Raw genomic sequence first — 21,299 nt, 5'->3', positions numbered from 1 at the left:
ATATAATTCTAATGAAATTGTTATAAGAACGCGAAAGTATATTTTAGTAGAGATGTTGTTTATTTCATTTATTTTTTTGTAAACTTGTCAAGTCGGCATTTCTTGGAGAGGCATTGTAATGGAAAGGGTCTTAGATGGTTGGAATCACTATTCTGTCACTTACTAGAAATTCTATTTTGGAGAAGTTGTTGTTTTTTTCAATGTAAAATGGGTAAAGCAGTATATATAGGTTTGTTATAAATCTTAAATGAAATAACTTATTTAAAGCACATAGCATAAGACAACTAGCCAATAACAAATGGTATTTTTCTTCCCCATTTTTCTACCTTAATAATGATATACATTTTTATTTATTATAGAAATCAAGTGATTTAAAAACACACACACAGGATAAAATATCAGGAACCTTTTACCACTGGATGGAATTCCCCTGACCAACTAATTTGTAGTTGGAAATCTTTAAAGCCTGGCTGAAAACTGCCTTAAAAATCCTTTTTTTCTTTATTCTAATACTCATTTACATTTTAGAAATGTTCAGAAAAGCTCTTATTAATTCACCAGTGAGAGTCTATCCTATATGCAATCTTACTTTCTCCATTACATTGAAAGGAAACTAAAGCTCAGAAAGTCTACACAGCTATGGGTGGAGAGAGGACCTCTGGCTCCCTTTGTCAGAGATGATCATCTCCTCTTTTATCTGAAACTGGATTTATTATTCACAAATAATAAATCCAAACGAGCCAAATTGGAAATGAGAAGCACATAGAGTAGATGAGAAAAACCTTTCTTTGGTATGTGTATTATTTTTAAACTCTGATATGAACTAAAGGATAATACAGAAATGTATTTCTCAAAGTCCTTTAAAATGGATAATCTGTAGGATAGACCATTTAAACAGGCAGTTGGTCCAGAATGGTTTGAGTGATTTTATAATAATTTTTGTCAGGTAAAAGACTATAGTGAATCCACAGGGCTCAACATTGGTAACATCCTCCTTCCTTCTTATGTAATAAAAGTCTAGTATGCTAAGTGTCTGGTTGTCCAGTCGTATGTTCAACCAATCAAAGCATAATATGCTAAGGATATGCTAAGACTGCTCAATCACTCGCTATGACATGCACTGACCACCAAGGGGCAGACGCTCCAACCAGTAGGTTAGCTTGTTGCTGGGGTCCAGCCGATCAGGACTAAGATGGGCCAGACGTGCCCTGGAGCCCTCCTGTGGTCTCTCCCTGGCTGGCCAACCTCTCACATTTCTCCCTGACCCTGATAGTACACTGGTGGGGTCCCTCAGCCTGGCCTGTGTCCTCTCGCAATCTGGGACCCCTCGGGGGATGTTGGAGAACAGGTTTTGGCCCAACGGTGGAACAACCGGTCACTATAATGCTCACTGGTCACCATGGGGCAGAAACTCAATACAGGAGCTGTCCCCTGGTGGTCAGGGAGGGGGTGGAACGCCGTTCAGCCAGAAGCCGAGCTCACGGCTGGTGAGCACAGCAGCGGTGGCAGGAGCCTCTCCCATCTTCGTGGCAGCGCTAAGGATGTCTGACTGCAGGCTGCCGGCCTGTAGGGAGCAGGCCTAAGCCATCAGTTGGACATCCCCCAAGGGCTCCCCAACTGCGAGAAGGTGCAGGCCAGGTTGAGGGACCCTCCCCGCTGGGTGCACAAATTTCGTGCACCAGGCCTCTAGTAGCCTGCACCCTTGAGAGGTACCACATTGGAGAGGGTGCAGTGTAAGGACATTCTTACAATTGGATGTAACCACCCATACTGGATGACTATACCCTAGCACAAACTTGTCTGTTGCTTTGGTTATATCAGGATACATTTTTGGAATATGATTCAATGCTTCTTTTTCTCATTTTGCCCCGGCCCGCGGGGCAACAACGGGGGTACGCAGGAACCACCTAAGAGAATGAAACAAACAAGGAACGCGAAAGAATGGAGGCAAGACAAGGTTCTGATCAAGCCTCGACTTTATTTTTTGAAATGGCTGTATATATACAGCAGAAACAAAGGGGGGCAGGGTTGCCTATGCAGAGGGGTCTTTGGCAGTGTATAATTGGTTTAGGCACTGAGTGGCAAGGTGGTAAGGTATCTGGCAACACAGGATTGGCTAACTGCCAGGGCCGTGTAACATTCCAAGGTGTAACATTCCAAGGCTGGGCTATCTATGGGGGAGGATCAGGAAGGGGAAGTTGCAAAGATGTTAAGGTTAATCTTATCTTCTGGCCAAACCCTCAGGGCACCCCATAACTTCTGCTAGAAGGAACTTAATTCTATTTCCTTAAGACGAGTTGCTTGTCTCAACTCTGATGGCTCCCAACACAGACAAACACAGGTTAATGAAAATAGCCAGGGCAGAGTTCATCCTCCCAGGGTGGGATATCTGAAGAGTAATGACACCCGTTCTGCCCGGAAGGCTGTAATCAATCTCTATTGAAAAGACTCCAGACTGAACACATGCAGGGCTTTGTGGACAATACCACCTTATTACGTTTTGCATTTATCTGCCATCTTACCGCTGGGTCACTGAGGGTTATAACCATTTACTTACAGTGATTTTTGGTTTTTTGTTTTTTACAAAGAAAGATAAATGAGCCTACAACTTTAAATCACATCTTTGTTTCTTTATTTTACTTGGATCCCTGAAAAGATTCAAGGTTGAACTTCTCTCTTCAAAACTTAAGGGAAACAGGCTCGGGAAGGCTCCTGGCTTTTTGGAAAGACACAGTATCATTTTTAACTGCAAATGTAATGACCAAATTTGCAACATGCCTTAATATTTTCATATTAAAGTTTATGTAAACACAACGGGTTTATTCCTAGAGTGTGTGTATGAAGACATTTTTGTGCAAGTGAAGGAACATTCTAAGTTTGTTCTGTTTTTAAATATATTGATTATATCCATGCATTTTGCATAAAGTATAACTTTAATAAAGTAAACCTTTCCTTTAGTTCATGCCCCCAAATGACTTTCTAGCTAGGACGTCATTGGAACAAGTCAGTCCAAAAAAATAAATAAATAAATAATAAAATGAGAGCTGCTCTCTCATTACACAGCACAGTGCTTCCGGATATCTCCGACTCAGAGCAGCTGGAGGATTTAACTGACACAGCAGGATGCCTCAGAATATCTTCTGAAGGAGAGAACTCTTTCATTCTTTCTGCCTCCTTTTTTTTCCTAAATTCCTAGGGGGGGAAAGGAAGTTGGAGACTTTGTATTGATTTTCTAAAAATGAAAAGTTAAGAGAATTTTCTTTTGCATTCAGCCACAATCAAGTACACCAAGATTTAAATCTTTCATCCACCCATAAAAGAGGACAAAAAAGCAAAGATTAACAAAGAAAATAAACCTGGTATGGCCCTGGCCAGTGTGGCTCAGTTGGTTGGACATCATACCACCACCAGTCAGGGCGCATGCCTGGTTGCAGGCTTGATTCCCGCCCCCTCCTCACCCCATAGGGGGCGTGCAGGAGAGATAGCCGATCTATGTTATGCTCTCACATCAATGTTTCTCTCTTCTCTCTTCCTCCCTCTCTAAAAAACAAAACAAACAAACAAAACAAAAAATTATAACAAAGGAAAGAAACCTGTAAACCTGTTATGTTATATAAAGAACACTAGTAAATATGAAAAGGTAAAATTAAAATAATCTAAACAACTCTGACAAGTAGTATTGATTATATTATTATTAAACTCCAGTCTCTCTTACATAAATTTTATACATATTGTATATATGTGGTACTTAATCAAAAAAGGCATCATAAACAGAAAGCTGGCCTTGAGAATTATGGTAACAGAATTGATAAATTTTAAAAAAAGATTCATTGCTTTGTTATCTGAGTGTAAACACACAAAAGGAAAGTCTAAAAATAGTTGGATAGGATTTCACCTCTCATCCCACCGTAGAACTGAATAGAATCTAAAAGAAAATGTGTTTTTTCAGAGCTAGGTTGTATCATGTGTATTGTAATTACCACTTAGGTCAATTTTAGTTTAACCAAATGGCAAAGTCATGGTCATGTTCTGCTTGACAGTCCTGCCTAGCTCGGAAGTCGTCAACAACTCCTTCTAGCCTCAGGAAAGTGAATTTTTCTGTATGGTCCTCAGGCCTCACAGAAACCTGCCTTGTCAGCCTCTCCTCCACCCTTTCACCTGCTTCCTGGGCTCCCTAAGCTCAAGTGTTAGAGTGTCCCTCTCTTTGAAACTCCCCTCTCATCACTTTCCTACCTAGCCAACCGATTCTTCTCAAGGCTCAGCTCGAATTTCCCCTTTAGTGAAGGCTTCTTGCCTTCTCCTTTCTGTCTCCTGGCTGATTACTGACTTCCCCTCTGCATTCTTCCATGCCTTATTTCTATCACAGGTGTGGCACATATCCTGCTGTGATAGGGTACTTCCTTTTCTGCTGTATTTGTTAGTCTGTTGGAGAGCAGGTGCAATAGAGTCTGGCAAGGTCAATGAGGTAAATAAATGAATTGAATCATAGATCTGTCTACAGTCTTCAGCAGTCAATTTAATAAACAAGGGAGAAAAGTACACAGACGGTCTCCTCTTTTAGATGAGTACTATATTAATCCCAATGTTTCAGTGGATGGGTTAGTTGGACAGTAGATATTTTCAGAAACCTGTATATTCCCAAGGTAACTTACATTGCTCCCACATTTACCATAGCCTTAATCTCACCCCTAGGCTTCTTAACGATGATTCCCTACAAAAATTAATCTAACTTGCTCCAGTTTATTAAGCCATTTATTGCCTTTAAACCGACTGCTTTACAGGCTCTTATTTCCATAAGATCTCCCAGCAGAAGTCATGTAGGGCTGGTGTCACTGATGGCATCGAGGGTGAGCCAGGGAAAGGGGCGAGGCAGCCTGCTGACTACCCTTTTGCAGGAGGAGAAGGGCCAGCTGACCAGTGATTTTCCTCCGACCACAAAAAACCACCTGCCACTGAAGGCAGCATGCTCTCAGACCAGAGTTCGGCCAGCTCTCTATCCAGAAGGAAAGCTATGTCCTAGAAAAGGAATACCTTTCAGAGAACCACGCTCTTTGTCTGGTTTTGGTCTGAACAAACAAAGCCTAGCTTGAAGTAGGGCAATTAGAACTCTTCTGGTTTGTAAGAGAAAACCAAACTCCCAGGGAGCTCTAAAAGGCCTTTTTCTTGGGAAATATGACAGTCTGAAGAGGCCTTTTCTCCTTCCAACTACCCTTTCAATGAGGAAACTTATCTTCCTGACAACAATTACATTAAGAAGCAGCTGTAGCCATTTCCCCCAAGGCTGCATTCTGGGGGGAATATTTGAGAGAACAACTCCCTGAAGATAAATGGGTTCCTCAGCAGCTTTGGATAGGATGGATCCTTTATTTTTTATAGCGTGGGCACTTCCGTGAATTGTTTGGGGATCCCAAGTTAAAAATCAACAAAACTTTTCTCCCCCAATTGGTTTTAGAGGGAGAGGGAGAGGAAGAGGGAGAGGGAGAAGGAGAGGGAGAGGGAGAGGGAGAGGGAGAGGGAGAGGGAGAGGGTGAGGGAGAGAGAGAGAGAGAGAGAGGGAGGGAGGGAGGGAGGGAGAAGAGAGAAGAGAGAGAGAGAGAGAGAGAGAGAGAGAGAGAGAGAGAGAGAGAGAGAGAGAATGAATATCCTCCATTGACCCCTTTCAGCCTGCCCCACCCCACTACCATATTGTCTGTGTCCATAGGTCATGCATATATACATGCAAGTTCTTTGATTAATCTCTTCTCACTCATTCACCCACCCTTGCCTTTTCTCTGAGATTTGACAGTCTGTCCCATGCTTCTATGTCTCTGGATCTATTTTGTTCATCAGTTTATTTTGTTCATTAGATTCCACATATGAGTGAGATCATGTGATACTTGTCTTTCTCTGACCGGCTTATTTCACTTAGCATCATGCTCTCCAGGTCCCTCCAGGTAAGATATCCTTCTTTCTTTACTGCCGCATAGTATTCCATGGTATAAGTGTACCACAGCCTTTTCTGTTGTTAGTTCTTTAAATTTTAGAACTTCTTCAGTGGCATTCTAAATATTGCAGGACCATGGACAGCTCAGATACAACTATTCTCAGAAAGTTGGAACAGGCTCTCTCAATTTAAATGGCTATCTCCTCAGCTAATTGTGCTGTCTATTCAGAACCTCTAATGAAATATGAATAAAATGTGAAAAAGTCAGATAAAAGTATATAGTGTGTTTGTGTTCTATCAGTAGCATTCTTTAAAGTGCTAAGGAGCCAGGATGCCAGTTTTATTCAAAGATGATAGTCTGGTTGCTCTATGAATCAGTGCCCTGCTGTGAGTATTGGGGGCCCTTTAAATTTGGAAGGTGTAAGAGGCACCACAATTTGTAGATTAGCTTGATTTGTTTCACAACAAGAAAACAGAAGATTATGTTCACTTGTTTATTACTTACTTGTTTTAACTACTATCCAGTAAAGTCCTCTTTTAAATGAAAAAAAAAAATCCCACTTTAAAAATTAAAAATAAATGTAATGAGCAAAGGAGGCACAACTGTACTCTTGGATGTGTCTTGGAACATGGGGCGGTTATGTGTAACTTCAGTGTCATTCTGAGTTTCATTTATTAAAAGGGTGACAATTCTGTGTTAAAATGAAGAGAAAAGATGAATAGGAAAAAACAAGATCCCCGAACAGAAATAGTACCCTAACAGGATTCCTCATTACCTACCATCCTTTTAGAACATGACAGTTAGTGACCCTTGGAGATTATCAGGAACATACTTCTCATCCCATAGTCATTATGTAGAAATTTAAATATCTCTAATTGAATGAATGCTGTGATAGGACAATTGCCCCTTTTTATTTCTGCTGCCAGAACTCACAACTTCATCTCCAGTTTGGATTACTGCTTTGGCCCTGTAGTTATCTGCCTGCTTTGTGGTCTGTCCTTTCTAATCCATGTTCAACTTTGGGGTCAGGTTCACCATTCTTTGGGGTCAAGTTAATTGTACTACTTATCTGTGTAATACTAACCAGTGACTATTGCATTTCAAATGGCTATCTCCTCACCACCTCATCTACAATGAAAATGTGAATGGTTGCATATTGCATTGATTCGGTGTTGGTGAGTTGCCCAGAATCACTTCAGTATAACAAATGACTGTCTTGCTCAAGATCTGCTTGTTACTTGTTTGTTTATGAACTACTTACTACTCAAGTAGTATTTCCTTACTTAATAATTATTTAACTTCATTGTATCTTTAGCCTTCAAGTGAACAAACCTCTCATCCAGTGACAAAAGACAGTAACACATTCTAATTGTCTAATATCAACAAAATATTTTAAAATTAACTTTATGCAAATATGATTGGATATTTTCCATTGGTTGATTGAAATGAAATGTTTGAAAATTTGCTTCCCATGTTTTTCACAATTGCAATTATGGTTACTTTGGATAAATTTGTCATTGAAACTCATAGAAATACATTTAAATTCTTTGCAAACTCACTGCTAGGACAATGTCTTAGAAGTGTTTCAGGAATAAATTATCTTTTTTAAGAACAGATTTTGTATTAGCTTTTTAATAAAAATATAATAAATGATAGCTTTGAAATGATTTGTGATGAGCTACTAAATGCAATACCATAAATCCAATCAAAGTAAACTTATTTTTTTATAATTTATAATGGGGCACACTGCCTACTATACCTTGAACAGCATGCTTTTGGCACCATTTGTTTATTTTTTAAAAAGAAGAGGTGTATGCATCTACCCTTCTTACTTCCCATTCCCCACACACTAGTTTGCATGTTTTGTTTTGTTTTACAAAGCAAGTGATAACATTTTTTTGGATCTGGGAATTTGTAAAATCAATTCATGCCTTAAAGAATTTGGAAGCAAATATGAGAGGGGATGAAGGGAAAACTTAAGCTTCAAAATTTGTGCTGTTCCCGTTATAAGAATCTGTCTTTGCCGTATTTCTCCTTCTAGTTGGATATTCTTTCAGTTGGATCTTCACCTTTTAAAAATTTATGGGGGAAAAGCTGACACGAAATTTTGCCATGTGTGTTAAAGAAACTTGCAATGATTATCAAAACAAATCAGCTTTTTACTGATACCTAAGTAACTTTGTTAGTATGAAACAGAATGCATTTCTAGTATGAGGACTGATCATAGGAAAAGCCAAGAAAGATAAAGTTGGGTTTTGAAGGTTTACACACTATCATTGAGACTTAGGCCTGCTATTCTGTGTGTGAAGTTTACATTTCCTTTGCTGGCTGCTAAGAAGTACTAGTGTGTTGTCCAGTAACATGGTCTTTATATTCCAAGAATTAAGAAAGAAACAGTTCTTCAGTATGTTTGTGCCTTTTCAAGAGGTTAAGATTTGTGTCTGAGCCTCCAAAGTTGAGAAACACAATATGCTACTGCACTTAGAACCTGAATGGAATGAGCAGATCTGATTCTGGCACCAGCTCTCTCGTCAAATTGTTGTGTGTATCTGACACATTAAATATATATTTTTAAAATTGTGATTATTCCACGCACGCCATAAAATTCACCCTGTTGAAGTGTACAATTCAGTGACTTTTAATATATTAAAGGACCCATGCAACCATTACCACTACCTAATTCCAGAACATTTCCATCATCCCCAAAAGAATCTCCATACCCATCCACAGTCACTGCCCACTCTTCGTCTCCAAGCCCCTGACAGCCATAATCTCCTTTCCACTGTCTCTGAGGATTTGCCAACACCCTGCCCTTTGGTCATTCCTATTCCTAACCATTTAAACATGTCCGCTCTGTAGGTTGGCATGTGTTTTATCCCTCATTCAAAGTGCCTTAACACTGACGTTGCCTATTTTAGGAAGCTTGCCCATCCTGGCCTGCCCTTGCCCTTTGCAGTGACTTTGTATCCTCCATTTCCCTCTTCTAATCCTCAGGCACACAACAATGACACAGTGTCTTCACTGTCCACTGATATCTCTGTCACCCACATGGCACCGTAGGCTCCTTTTCTGAGTTGTGGGTTTCCTGAGTCTAACAGTGGTATATATTGTAGTAGATGCTCAAAAATATCTGAATGGATGCCTACAATTACAGTATTCATCCTGCCATCTTGGCCATCCAGAACTAAAAGCTGTCTTCCTCAGACTCTTTTTCCTGGGAGGACATGAAACCAGGACCTTTCCTTCCATTCTCCCTTTCACAGTCCATCATACTCGCTTAGTTATAATCCTGCAGTTCACTCTTCACTGAAGTAACACCAGAGAAAAGAATTTGAGCTAAGTAATTCCTGGATTATTTGGTTTCTAATCTGATTAAACACCAACTCTCTGGGTGAAGAGTTAGAACTAGGGAGGGAATCTTTGATTTGCTTCTCAAAAGAGTGTGTTTTACCCAGATAACACAGACTCACAAGATATAAAAACAAATGTTGACTGTACCAATCTTATTTTTCTCAGCTCCTTTGGGAAGTAGGGAGAGAGGAGGAGGACTAGCCCAGAAGCAGATTAAAGGATCAAAGTCTATCCAGGCAGGCACTGTGCATGCTGACAGGGCAGAGGAGGAGTAAGCATTGTCTCCATCCCAGGATTCCGAAGGACACCGAGGCTTCCTGTGCTGTAGGGAACAGGGGCGTTTTACTGAACACAATTCCAGTGGTGGAGTCAGAGGCTGGGTGTGGATGCCCTGGATGTTGGCCTTATAAGTTACTTCCTTGGGGAAAAGGAATCTGATTCTAGTCTTTAAGGGGTTGGTTTCCCAGGCATAACTAACCCAACAAAACTTTGTAATGTATTGCTACCTCACTTTCAAATTCCAAGTGTAGACTTGTGTCTACCTTCACACTAATGCATTGGAATCAAATTGTGTCCTCCAGCTCTAACTGATGTAGGGCATAACGTTTTGAACTCCCACCCCCAAAGTCTCATTAGTGACCCAGCATTTGGAGAGGAACAGTGGCATGCCCAGTACCCCAACTCCAGCTTTCTCTCAGAACATATTTTATTTTCGGTGAATTCCCATCGCCATTCTTAGGAGACAGATATCATAGTGGAGAATTTTTGGCACTGTTGCAGGTTGACAATACTTTCTGTTGCTTCATGTAATAAACAGTGGACCCGGATAGCTTCTTAATAACCTGCAAATGTTTATCTAAACCACATGTGTCAAACACAAGGCCCGCGGGCCAAATCCAGCCCGCCAGGCCTTGCAATGTGGCCCGCACCGTGCTGTCATCACTGCACTCCACTGTCAGTTTATGACATTGTCAGTTTATGACTGTTCAGTAAACCATTCGGCCCGCGATTAGGCTGGATTTTAGATTTTGGCCCCTTCTCTGATTGAGTTCGACACCCCTAATCTAAACCAATGGCTTATGATTGATGGAGTCACTGAGCTTAATTCAAATGTTGTTAGGCAAATGTCTATAACATGATAATAGGATATTATAAACCCTTCATAAGTATAACTATATTGGCTTTTTATAAATATGTTAGATTTAACATCAAGCAGATATGCTTAGTCAATTTGCTAATTGGGAAATATCTCTGAGTTATAAAGCATGACTTAAAATATTTAGTTTTGTAATTAAGCATGGGAGTACAAAGGTAATTCATGAATTAGTCATGAATATTCTAGTTGTTTCCAGATGAGACTTTAATCAAGAGAGAGAGAAGAGAGAAGAGAGAAGAGAGAAGAGAGAGAGAGAGAGAGAGAGAGAGAGAGAGAGAGAGAGAGAGAGAGGAGAGAGAGAGAATCCTCACCCAAGGATATTTTTCCATTGATTTTTAGAGAGAGTGGAAGGGAGGGGAAGAGACACAAAGAGAGAAACATTCATGTGAGACAAACACATCACTTGATTGCCTCACACACATGCCTCAACCCGGGCTTGGGATTGAGCCAGCAACTGAGGTCTGTGCATTGGACTGAAATTGAACTTGAGATCCTTCAGTCTGTGGACTGATACTCTGTCCACTGAGCCAAAGTGGCCAAGGCTTTAATTGGGCCCAAATACTTCTATCATGTGGCATATCTAGTGAATAGAAACAATTTGAAAGAAATTATGAGAGAATAATTTTATATGCTAGATATGTTCTGCACATGATGTGGAGTTATTGACTAAAATGAGAAAACTGAAAGAGCTTATGTAAAATATGATGCTAGCATAAACTGAGAAATATAGAGTAAAGGAAGAAAACTCAGTAAATGAAGAGAAGTTGAGATATTTTAAGTTATTTTGTGTATTGATATATTTAGCTGCATATGTCAACATTTATAGAAATTGGTTTAATCATAAAAATCAGATAATTTTCACCCAGCTGATGTGGCTCAGTGATTGAGTGTTGACCCATGAAACAGAAAGTTCAAATCCAAACAGGGCACATGCCTGGATTTTGGGCTCCATCCCCAGTAGGGGCCGTGCAATAGGCAGCTAATCAATGATTCTCTCTCATTATTGATGTCTCTCCTCTCTCTCTCTCTCTCTCTCTCTCTCTGAAATCAATAAAAACATATTGGAAGGGAGAAGGAGAGGGAGATTGAAACATCAATAATGAGGGAGAATTATTGATTAGCTGCCTCTTGCATGCCCTACAACCAGGCATGTGCCCTGACTGGGAATGGAACCAGGTCTTTCTAGATCATGAATTGATGCCATACCTGAGCCATACCCGCTGGGCTATCAGAAGCATTTTTATTTCAGTATTTAAAACTATTCATAAGAAATACATAAAATTGCAATAGCTAATTCAGAAACTCGAAGTAAATTTGGCTTTATACATATATAGAACAAATTATGAATTCAGTGAGAAATAAGTTTTTCATTGTAAATTGTTATTTCTAAAATGATTTACAAGTATAATTCATGAACTGTTATATTCTGAACCACCCATGCTTTATAGTATGTAATTCTCTAAAACGTGTGTTGTGATTCTTCAAATGTATACCCAAATGTATTATTTGGAAAGGAAATATATACTTGCCTGGTATCAGATTGCTCTCTTCCCTCCCCTTTTCACTTACTGTCTGATTTTGATCTGATTCCTTAGCAAATAGATTTTTGAACACCTTTTGTCCTCTCAAGCGCTTTCATCCATATTGTACCTCCATGCACAACAGTGCTTTTGTTGTTGTTTTCTCTTAGTTAAAGCTGTTTTCTTTTCTTAAAGGGAGGTTCACATTTTGGATTTAATGTTTCTCTTTAAAAATGGAACTAACATTTTTTCTGTTTCTACATTGGGATATTTGAATTCTTGCTAGTTGGGAGTTCCTCCCTCATTGTACATGTTCAGCTAAAGGCATTGGCAAGTTTAACAAAAGCTCAGATTAAACAGGTAACCAATAATAATATTCTGGAGAGTAGCACATACTGCTACTTAGATCTACATCTATAAGAAGTCATACTGACCTTTTTGCTGTACCTAGAACACGCCAAGTTCATTTCTGTCTCAGAGTTTTTGTGCATAATTCTTTTATTCCTTCTGTAAAAAAAAATAATAACCTTTTTTTATCTGCTAAATGTACTATATGGTGAATCATAAATTTATCAGTAAAATTCTGAAGAAAGTACTACCGATTTCTTCATTTTATAGGTAATAAATCTGAGAGAGACCTTAGCTTTTGAATGATTGAGACATAGTGCTTAGGAGAAAACCTGAAACAAAGTAAGCACTTAATAAATATTAGTTTCCTTCCCCAGGATAAGCTTACAAAATAGTTTTCTGAGCTGATGGAGAACTTTTATATAAGCCTACAACCAAAAAACTTTCTAGTAGGCAAGCCTCAATCCATCATTCAGAATGTTTTAGCTGTCTTCACTGAATCCTTTTAATCATAGCTCTGCAGTCTCATATCACAGCAATCAGCAGTCACCTGGTAGGTTGTGATCACAGCAGCTGCTAGTGAGGGAGGAGAAAGAAACACTTCTGATTTAAATGGATTCTAATAATGATCTGCCCCCAAGTCACCAGGAAGCACTTAATTACCTCTATTTTATTACATTTAAGAAAGCAGAGGTATGTGTAGTAATGTACCTTAGAGATTTTCTCTAAACTGTTGAATCTCCTAGTATTCTTTTTGATAAAACTTTTAAAAATCTTTGAAAATTTATAAATAATTTAGGAAGGAAATTGAGTTATATATTTTCCCCAAAATATCACATCATTTAAAACAATTTTTTAAAAAATCTTATTGTTTAGAGTATTACAGATGTCCCCCTTTTTCCCCTCAATTGCCCCCTCCACCTGATTCCTGCCCTGCCCCAGGCCTTCACCACTCTACTATCTGTCCATAGGTAATGCATATCTATATATTTAAAAGCCTAAGTGACCAATCAGTCAACCAGTCGCTATGATGTGCACTGACCACCAGGGGCAGACGCTCAATGCAGGAGCTGCCCCCTGGTGGTCAGTGCCCTTCCATAGTCAAACTCCTGTAGCTGGCCAACCTCCCATTGCCAGCCAGCCCTGATTGGCCCTGATCAGGACTAGAAGGGATGGCCCTGAATGGTCCCGATTGCTGGCCAGGCCAAGGGACCCCCACCACGAATTCATGCACTGGGCCTCTAGTATGCATATAAGATCTTTGGTTAATCTCTTCCCATCCCCCCTTTCCCCTCCCACCTTCCCTCTGAGATTTGTCAGCCTGTTTCGTGTTTCCATGCCTCTGATTGTATCTTATTCATCAGTTTATTTTGTTTATTCAATTTCTTGTTCATTTATTTTGATTTTTAGATTCAGTTATTGATAGATATGAATTTATTGCCATTTTATTGTTTGTATTTCTTTTTCCTTCTTCCCTTAAAGAATATCCTACAACATTTCATGTAACACTGGTTTGGTGGTGATGAGCTCCTTTAGCTTTTTCTTGTCTACTATCACATCCTTTAATAGGCCTTCCCTGACCACTGCATCTAAAAAGGGTCCTCATCACCTGTGGCCCCTTACCTTGCTTTATTTTTCTCCATAGCATTTATTCTTGCTTATTATACACCCCTTTATTATTTTGTTGTCTTTTTCCTCCACGATGATATAAACCACATGAGGATAGCAGCTTTCTCCCTTTTTTGTTGCTGTATTTCCAGCACATAAACATTGCCTTCCATATAATAGTCACTTAAATGTGTCAAAATAATCAATCAATGAATGAACTAATAAAGAATATAAAATAACCAAGGAACACAGCAATAAGCAATGGCTTACATGTATACTACCTATTATAATTTTAGGAATTTCTGACTTTTTCTGTTAAAGCCTCGGTTTGATTCAACATTTGCTTACATTTGCAAAATGTTTATAGCAAATCTCATGTAATCTCAAGGATATGTAAGATAAACTTGCACTAGTTGTAAAGCAAGAAAAAAAAAAAGCAAATATAAACACAGTGCAGGGAGATGTTAGGTGATAGATCCAAGCTTAGACAGCTTATCTGACCCAAGAGATTTGAAAATATTTCAACTGCTGCTACCAAAAGTTCTAGTCCACATGTCCTACTAAAAGGAGGGGAGAGGTGGAGATTCTAGCTCTTCTAAATATTGTCTATGTGTATATAATCTCTTTAACCATGGCCTTTACTTAAAATGTATGCATGCATGAGTACATGTATGTGTGTACATGTGTACTTATATGTGTGTATGTGTAAAAACACACATATATATTTAGTATTTGCTCCTGATCGTTATCTGCTCCTTTTCCCCCATGTGAGTTCTTCTGTTCTCTGAAAGCCCTGTGCCAGCTGACTGTTCACTAAATGGTCTCGCTCCCTACTTCTCAAAGGAGACTGTGACCACTCTTTCTTTCTCTTACTTACCACAATTTCCCTTTTCTGTACTTGAAACTGTTTCTCTATTTACATCCAACCTCACCTGCTTCTGTCAAGTCTCAGAGCAGTGTTGTTGTTTTTCCCTTTTCCTGTACTAGTTTCATCCTTCCATCTATTCTTGACCTGATCTCTTCTTTTCAAGAATTTTCTTTCTTGCATCTCTCTCCATTTTTTACGTGTTGTGTTAGCATTTCCCTTTCTGCTGGCTCTTTCTGCTGGCACAGCTCGTCCCCCTCCACCAGAGTGTTTTCCCCAGCTCGTCTGTGTGCTGGATCCAGCCACGCCATGTGGTTCCTGAGAGCCGAGCCTGAGCATCTCGTCCAACTCTGCTTTCAGTCATGTCCTGTGGGAAGATTGAAGTTGCCCCATACAGTAGATTTTTTTTATGTGAGGGAAATTCACATGGTACAAATCAGATCTCCCCTTCACCCCCTAGCACTAGCTTTTAAGCACTCATAGGAAACTATGACTGTAGTCACTCAAAGTCTAAGATCTTCAATTGAGTCGTTTGCTCTAAGTCTATCAGCTTCCTCACTTCACACAAATCTCTGAAGCTAGACATGCTCTCCTGGCCCTTCTGGAAATGCTACAGCAAAGGGAACAGGGCTCCTCGATACCTAACCTCCAGGTCACATTTCACGTTATTGATGTCTTGCTTTCTGAAAACCTCCTCCTCTCACTCTTTGACATAGAATCTCCTGATTCTCTCACTTCTCCAACCATTTCTTTTCTGCTTCTTTTACTGGATTCTGGGGTGTTTGGTTGTTGTTGTTTTTGTTTGTTTGTTTGTTTGTTTGTTTTTCATTTTGTTTCGTTTTTTGGGTGTTTTTTTTTGCCCCTAATTATTGATGTTCCCATAATACTGGTCATAGTCCTCTTCTCCAGGCTCATTGAAAGGGCTTGATTAAGAGAAGCAAATTGCTTTACATCATGTTGGCTATTTCCAAACAATGCCCAAAAGAAGAAACCATTTGCTTAAGCAAAGAGTGACCTGCACATTTTTCTTGTAATCTGTATCTGTGAAAACTGTTTCACTCCAGAATGCTGTATTGTCTAGGAAACACTGTCTCCATGTAGGGGCTGACTAGTGATTATCAACAGGGAAGTCTTATGCCTGAAGGTATTTTCTCTAAGAAGTTGGCTATTTTTGTTTTTCTTGTTTAAGTACCTCTTATGCATCTTCAAACAGAAGAATAATCAGTAATTTGCATGACAATAATATAGCAATTCAACTAAAATCAATTGAACAGATATTTATAGATTGTGTATTCTACAATATATTGTAAATTATGCTTTAGTACAAGGCTGACGAAAAAAATAAGATATAATTATTGCTCTACACTAGAGAAACTAGTAGGACCACATTAAGATCAATGGATAGCAAACTATGGAATTTCTTTTGAGTTTGTCAATTGTCTGGAGAATCTACAAATAAATATATTTAAATACATATTACTATGTCTTCTCTCTGGCCAGAAACTAAACTCATGGCCAGAAACTTTAAATTCCATATTTTTTTAATGAAATATCTCTTATGTAGTTAAATAATATCTTAATATATTAACATAAAATGCTCATCTTTGCTAGACAGGGGAACCGTAATGCTAGTAAAATATGATAAATATTGCATTAGAAATACCTATATCATGAGAAGATTATAATTATGAAGGGGATACAATTCTACCGAGTTTTAAATTATAGGAGTATTGGTATTTGAGCTGATTTTACAGGACAAATAGATTATTCCAGACAAGGAGGGGAGAGACATTGCTGGAAGCAGGAACATAATTACCAGTCTTTTTATTCTGAAACATACAGGCATAAAAGTGTTTAGCTTATTCAAGAAAGAACCAGGCACATGTGTTGTCAGGCCTGAGGGAGCAGGCCCAAGTTAATTCTAAGTGTTAAAGTGCTTATGTTCCGAGACTACGAAAAGATTCATTAAGTGTGCCTAAGATGTTTTCATAACGTTAACATTTACTTAGGTAAAAAACAAATCTGTTGCTTCGTTTGTGTTTTTAATTAAACTGAGTTTTGGCAATCCTTTCTAAGTAGGCAACCTACATGGGAATGAACCTCTAGAGGTTCATCAAATTTACTGTAAATTCTAAAAACACCAGCCTTTTTAGATAGAAAACATCAGGCATCCAAGAGGAATCTAAACTTGCTTGAAGATCCCAAAGATGTTTTTCCTGGAAAGATTACATTGATAAGCAATGTATCATTTGAATGTCATTAAAAGAACAAGCCCACTCCCACAGCCTTTAAAAAACATCACATCTGGAAATGTAAATACAATAGGCTTCTTTGGTGTGTTATTCAACTCAGTAGATTTTATTGATTGCCTCATGGGTGTATATTATTGAAGAGATAAATCAGATATTACAAGCTAGAATTAAAATAAGATGACATAAATCATAAAGAATGTCAGAATGATTATTGTGATCATTATGAATGGTCACTCTGACTTTCTTTTTGTTCAAATATTTTATTCTCACAAACATTTAGGTTTAAAACCAGAAAATATAAATTTATCTAATATATAATTTTACAAATACTAGTAATCCATAGCTTATCAAAATCCAAGTTAGTACTTATTCCAAGTAAAAAACAGTGAGAAAAGATTACACTTTTTTACTAATATTGCCAGCATCTTAGGAAATTTTCCCGAACTTTTAAGGACCAAAAGCAATACCCTCTCAAAGGAAAATTAAGTGGTTCAGAGTTCAACAAGCAAGGAAAACTTAATTCAAGACTACTGCAATAGGGGAGAGAGACAGAATTTAACCCACTAAGTTAGAAGGAAGGAGAGTGTTTTAGGCAGCTGGGGCAAGCTTGTACAAAAGTGCGCGTTGAGCCCACAGGCCTGGCACAGTGGTTGAGCATCAACCTATGAACCAGAAGGTCATGGTTCACTTATCTGTCAGGGCACATGCCCAAATTTGGTGTCAGGCTATCCAATCCACGATTCTCTCTCATCATTGATCTTTCTATTTCTCACACTCCCTCTCCCTTCCTCTCTGAAATCAATAAATAAAAATATATTTTACAAAATAAAAGAAAAGTGCTAGGTGATGTTTAGGGAAGGTAGGTCACTGTGATGATTCCCACTGCCTTTGCTGATTAGCACTTAGGGGAGTGAGGCTTCAGCTCTCCCACAGAGACTTGGCAATGCAGCACCATCTCCTGCGATGGTTGCATTTCAAAGGCATGGCGCCCAGGCCCTTGAGCAAGTCATTCCTGGGCTGTAAAACTGGCAATTGGCTGGAAGAAGATTTATATCTCTAAAGGGACAGAGCAAGATTTTAAAGTTGCAAGTCTTCTAAAGCGGATGCTCTAGGGGGGCCTGGGGCTCAGTGGGGCAGAAGCACAGCCTGTGTGGAGTGTAGTCGGGCCAAGGGGCATGATCAGAGGCTGCTGGGGTCTGCTCTTCTCTCATATGAGCATTGACACCATTTTGACATTTTGACGTATAAACACAACAGCGTTATATGGCCTGAGCATAAGATTTTGTGATCAAACTTATTTGCATAGTATTTCTACATTCTGCAGAAGCAAACAAACCTGGAATTATGGTGTTTAATTATACTCTTTCTCACTCTAAAATGGGCTTGCTGGCGATTTTTAAAATGTATTTACATACATATTATCTGCATATGTGTGTATATGTTTCTATGCATGTGTTTACAAAGAAATAGGTTAAAATTAAAGTTGGCAAAAGGAGAGGTTAGCATTAAAAAAAAAAAAAAAGAACCCCAAAAACAAACAGACCTCAGAGGCCTTGATTAGTTCTTAAAGAAATGTTACAAATTTGCTTCAGAGTTTCCGATATATTAAAGCAAGGAAAGCAGCATAAATTGCAATAATGCCCTGCAAACCAGAAATTTAGGATAATAGTTTTTCTGGTGTTGAAACCTAACATATATACAATATATTGAGTGCTTATAAGGACAGCATTTTTGTGTTGGCAAATACTCTGCTAAACCTAATAACTCTCCCTTCCTCTCTGAAATCAATACAAATATATTTTTAAAAGTTTTAAACCCAATAACTGAGTTTACAGCTCTGGTTTTCCCTTGTTTATCATTTCCTTCAGTGATATCTCTCAATACAAACTCTTGGCAAAACCCCAAATTGTAATTCAGTAAAAGTAATGTAGTTAGGAATGAAAATAGAGACATTCATATACACAGCTCTGTAAAGATAGGATTGAGAGTGTCTAGAAGAAAGAATTACATCACAACATCACCTTTTCGGTGGGTGGGGAGGTAACCACACCCTTGCTAAGAATCTGGTGAAACAAATTTTGGGAATATGAAGTTACCAGTTTGGGAAACAGAATTTGGAGTTCCCAGGTCCTTAATAGATGAGGTCTAGATGCCTTAACAGTTAGCCAAGGACAGGATGGACTTTATCCGCCAGAGACTTAAGACTCAAGATTTGTTTTTTTTAAACCTGCAGCCAAGCCTAATGCTTTGGGGCATATTTCTTTTAGAAATCCTTCCCAAATCCCTCAGACTGGACTGGAAGCCCCTCTTCTGTGCTTTCATGTGCCCTGTAAACCTTTATTTGAACACTGTACCCCATTTTATTACAGTTATCTTTTTTACATAAAAGCATCCTTTTGGGCAGGAACAATGACTTATTTATGTGTCATTCATCTTTATCCAGGAGCTCTACCTAGAATAGTGTAAGCACACATAGTATATGCTCACTAAATGTTTAACTGAACAGACAGGACTAATGCTCTGAACTAATTAAAGTGCCTAGCGTAGTACCATGGAATGCAATTGTACCCTAAGCAAGTTTTGCTCATAGGACACCATACAGCAGGTGCTCAAAAGAAACCTGTGGAAATGTTTGTTACATAATCACACACTGCTTATCTCTCTACATGTTATTCATTATTAATGTTTATTTGCTCAGTTGTAGAAATGCATGAGATTTTGTTAAGCCTTTGGACCTGATAACAATTTGTGCCAAGGAACTCCTTTTTTTTGTATGTGCTGTGGGTAAATGAGATCTTTGTTCTGATAATTTTATCACAATTTTAAACCTGATTTAGAGAGCATACCTGGTTGACCGTATGGCGAAAAAATGTGATACCTCTAAAACCACATTCTGGCCCTGGCTGGTTTGGCTCAGTGGATAGAGCATCGCCCTGTGGACTGAAGGGTCCCGGATTCGATTCCAGTCAAGGACACATGCCTGGGTTGCAGGCTTGATCCACAGTGGAGGCTGTGCAGGAGGCAGCCAATCAATGATTCTCTCTCATCATTGATGTTTCTGTCTCTCTCCCTCTCCCTTCCACTTTGAAATGAATAAAAATATTTTTAAACACACACACACACACACACACACACACACATTCTGTTCTTTCCTTGAATGAAAAGGAATTCTCTGCTTCAGGGAATAAACAGGTTAATAACCTTTCCTTTGGTTTTAAAAGGAAACTAATGAGCTCATTTTCAGGTTGGTTTTGCTTTATCCTTTGTTTTGTACATACCTTGTACTTTAAGGAAAATTATCATGTTTTCTTTTGTGTGTCTTATAACATGACACAACTGTTGACTGGATGAAATAAATCTGTGAAAAGTCATATAGGCCAGGTCCTATATATAACATTTTCCACCTTTTCTTTGTAGGTCTTCTCAACTGAGCGCGACTAAGTGCTTTGTGCATCGTTCTAGGGGCAGAATCGCTAAAACCCCCAGTGATCTTGTCTACTTGGCCTCCTTTCCCTCTTCTGAAATCAAGAGAAGACTGCTCCAAAGACTCCTCCTGGCATTGCTGCGATGTCTGTATCTAATTTATCATGGTACGTAAGTCACTTCCTAATGTAATTATATAAACACACGTATTTATATCATGAAGGGACAGTCTGTACGTTGTTCTGTGAGAACTGGAGCAGGGAGAGAACTTGAAAAGTCTCGTCCCGTGTTAGGCTGTGGAAAGCAACCTAGAATTAAAAAGTTGGCACTTTCAGCACTCTGGTATCTGGGGACTCTGGGAAGGAGTCAAGCCTACCTACCTATGGTTTCCAGTGACATCAGCACCTTCCTTTCCAGCACACCCAGGGAAAAGAGGAGTTGGAATTAAACAGCCTTTCAATGCTCCTATCTGTGGTTATACCCCCATCCACAGCACTAACTAGCCATAAGGGTAGTTCTAAGGTTGGGATAGGTATTGTCTCAGTACTTTTCTTCAGAATTCCTGTTTCAACAGCTCTACCCAAATTCAACTGAATAGAACTCAAATATGAAAGAGAAAATTCCCTTATAAATTTTCTATCTTTCAAGAAATGGCATTCTGAACAATCTTTTATTTATAGTTTATGTTTAAAAGCTGTTCATGATTTAAAAAAATAAGTATGAAGATACTTTTCTAGCAAGTAATCATCTTTCAATGGCAGTGAAGAGGGGTACTAGCAGGGGTGTGTTTGAAACATTTTGTTGAACTTTGAATTTTTTTAAATATGCAAAGAGCTGAACAAGTGAAATGCA

At 38.8% G+C, this 21,299-nt stretch overlaps 1 protein-coding gene across 3 annotated transcripts in view; it reads left to right on the top strand.

Moving 5' to 3' along the window:
* OXR1 (oxidation resistance 1) overlaps window positions 1–21,299 on the top strand; it is a 267,440-nt gene that overhangs the window by 30,657 nt on the left and 215,484 nt on the right. For 2 of the 3 annotated variants that reach the window (XM_084864410.1, XM_084864407.1), the window contains exon 2: window positions 20,442–20,614. In XM_084864410.1, the coding sequence (XP_084720536.1) occupies window positions 20,592–20,614 (23 nt within the window). In that variant the 5' untranslated portion in view covers window positions 20,442–20,591. The remainder of the gene's footprint in view (window positions 1–20,441; window positions 20,615–21,299) is intronic. The other variant, XM_084864408.1, reaches the window with a different exon arrangement.

This window comes from Pipistrellus hanaki (assembly GCF_964339955.1).
Source record: "Pipistrellus hanaki genome assembly, chromosome: 17".
Lineage (NCBI taxonomy): Eukaryota > Metazoa > Chordata > Mammalia > Chiroptera > Vespertilionidae > Pipistrellus > Pipistrellus hanaki.
This window is presented reverse-complemented; position numbering and strand designations above follow the sequence as displayed.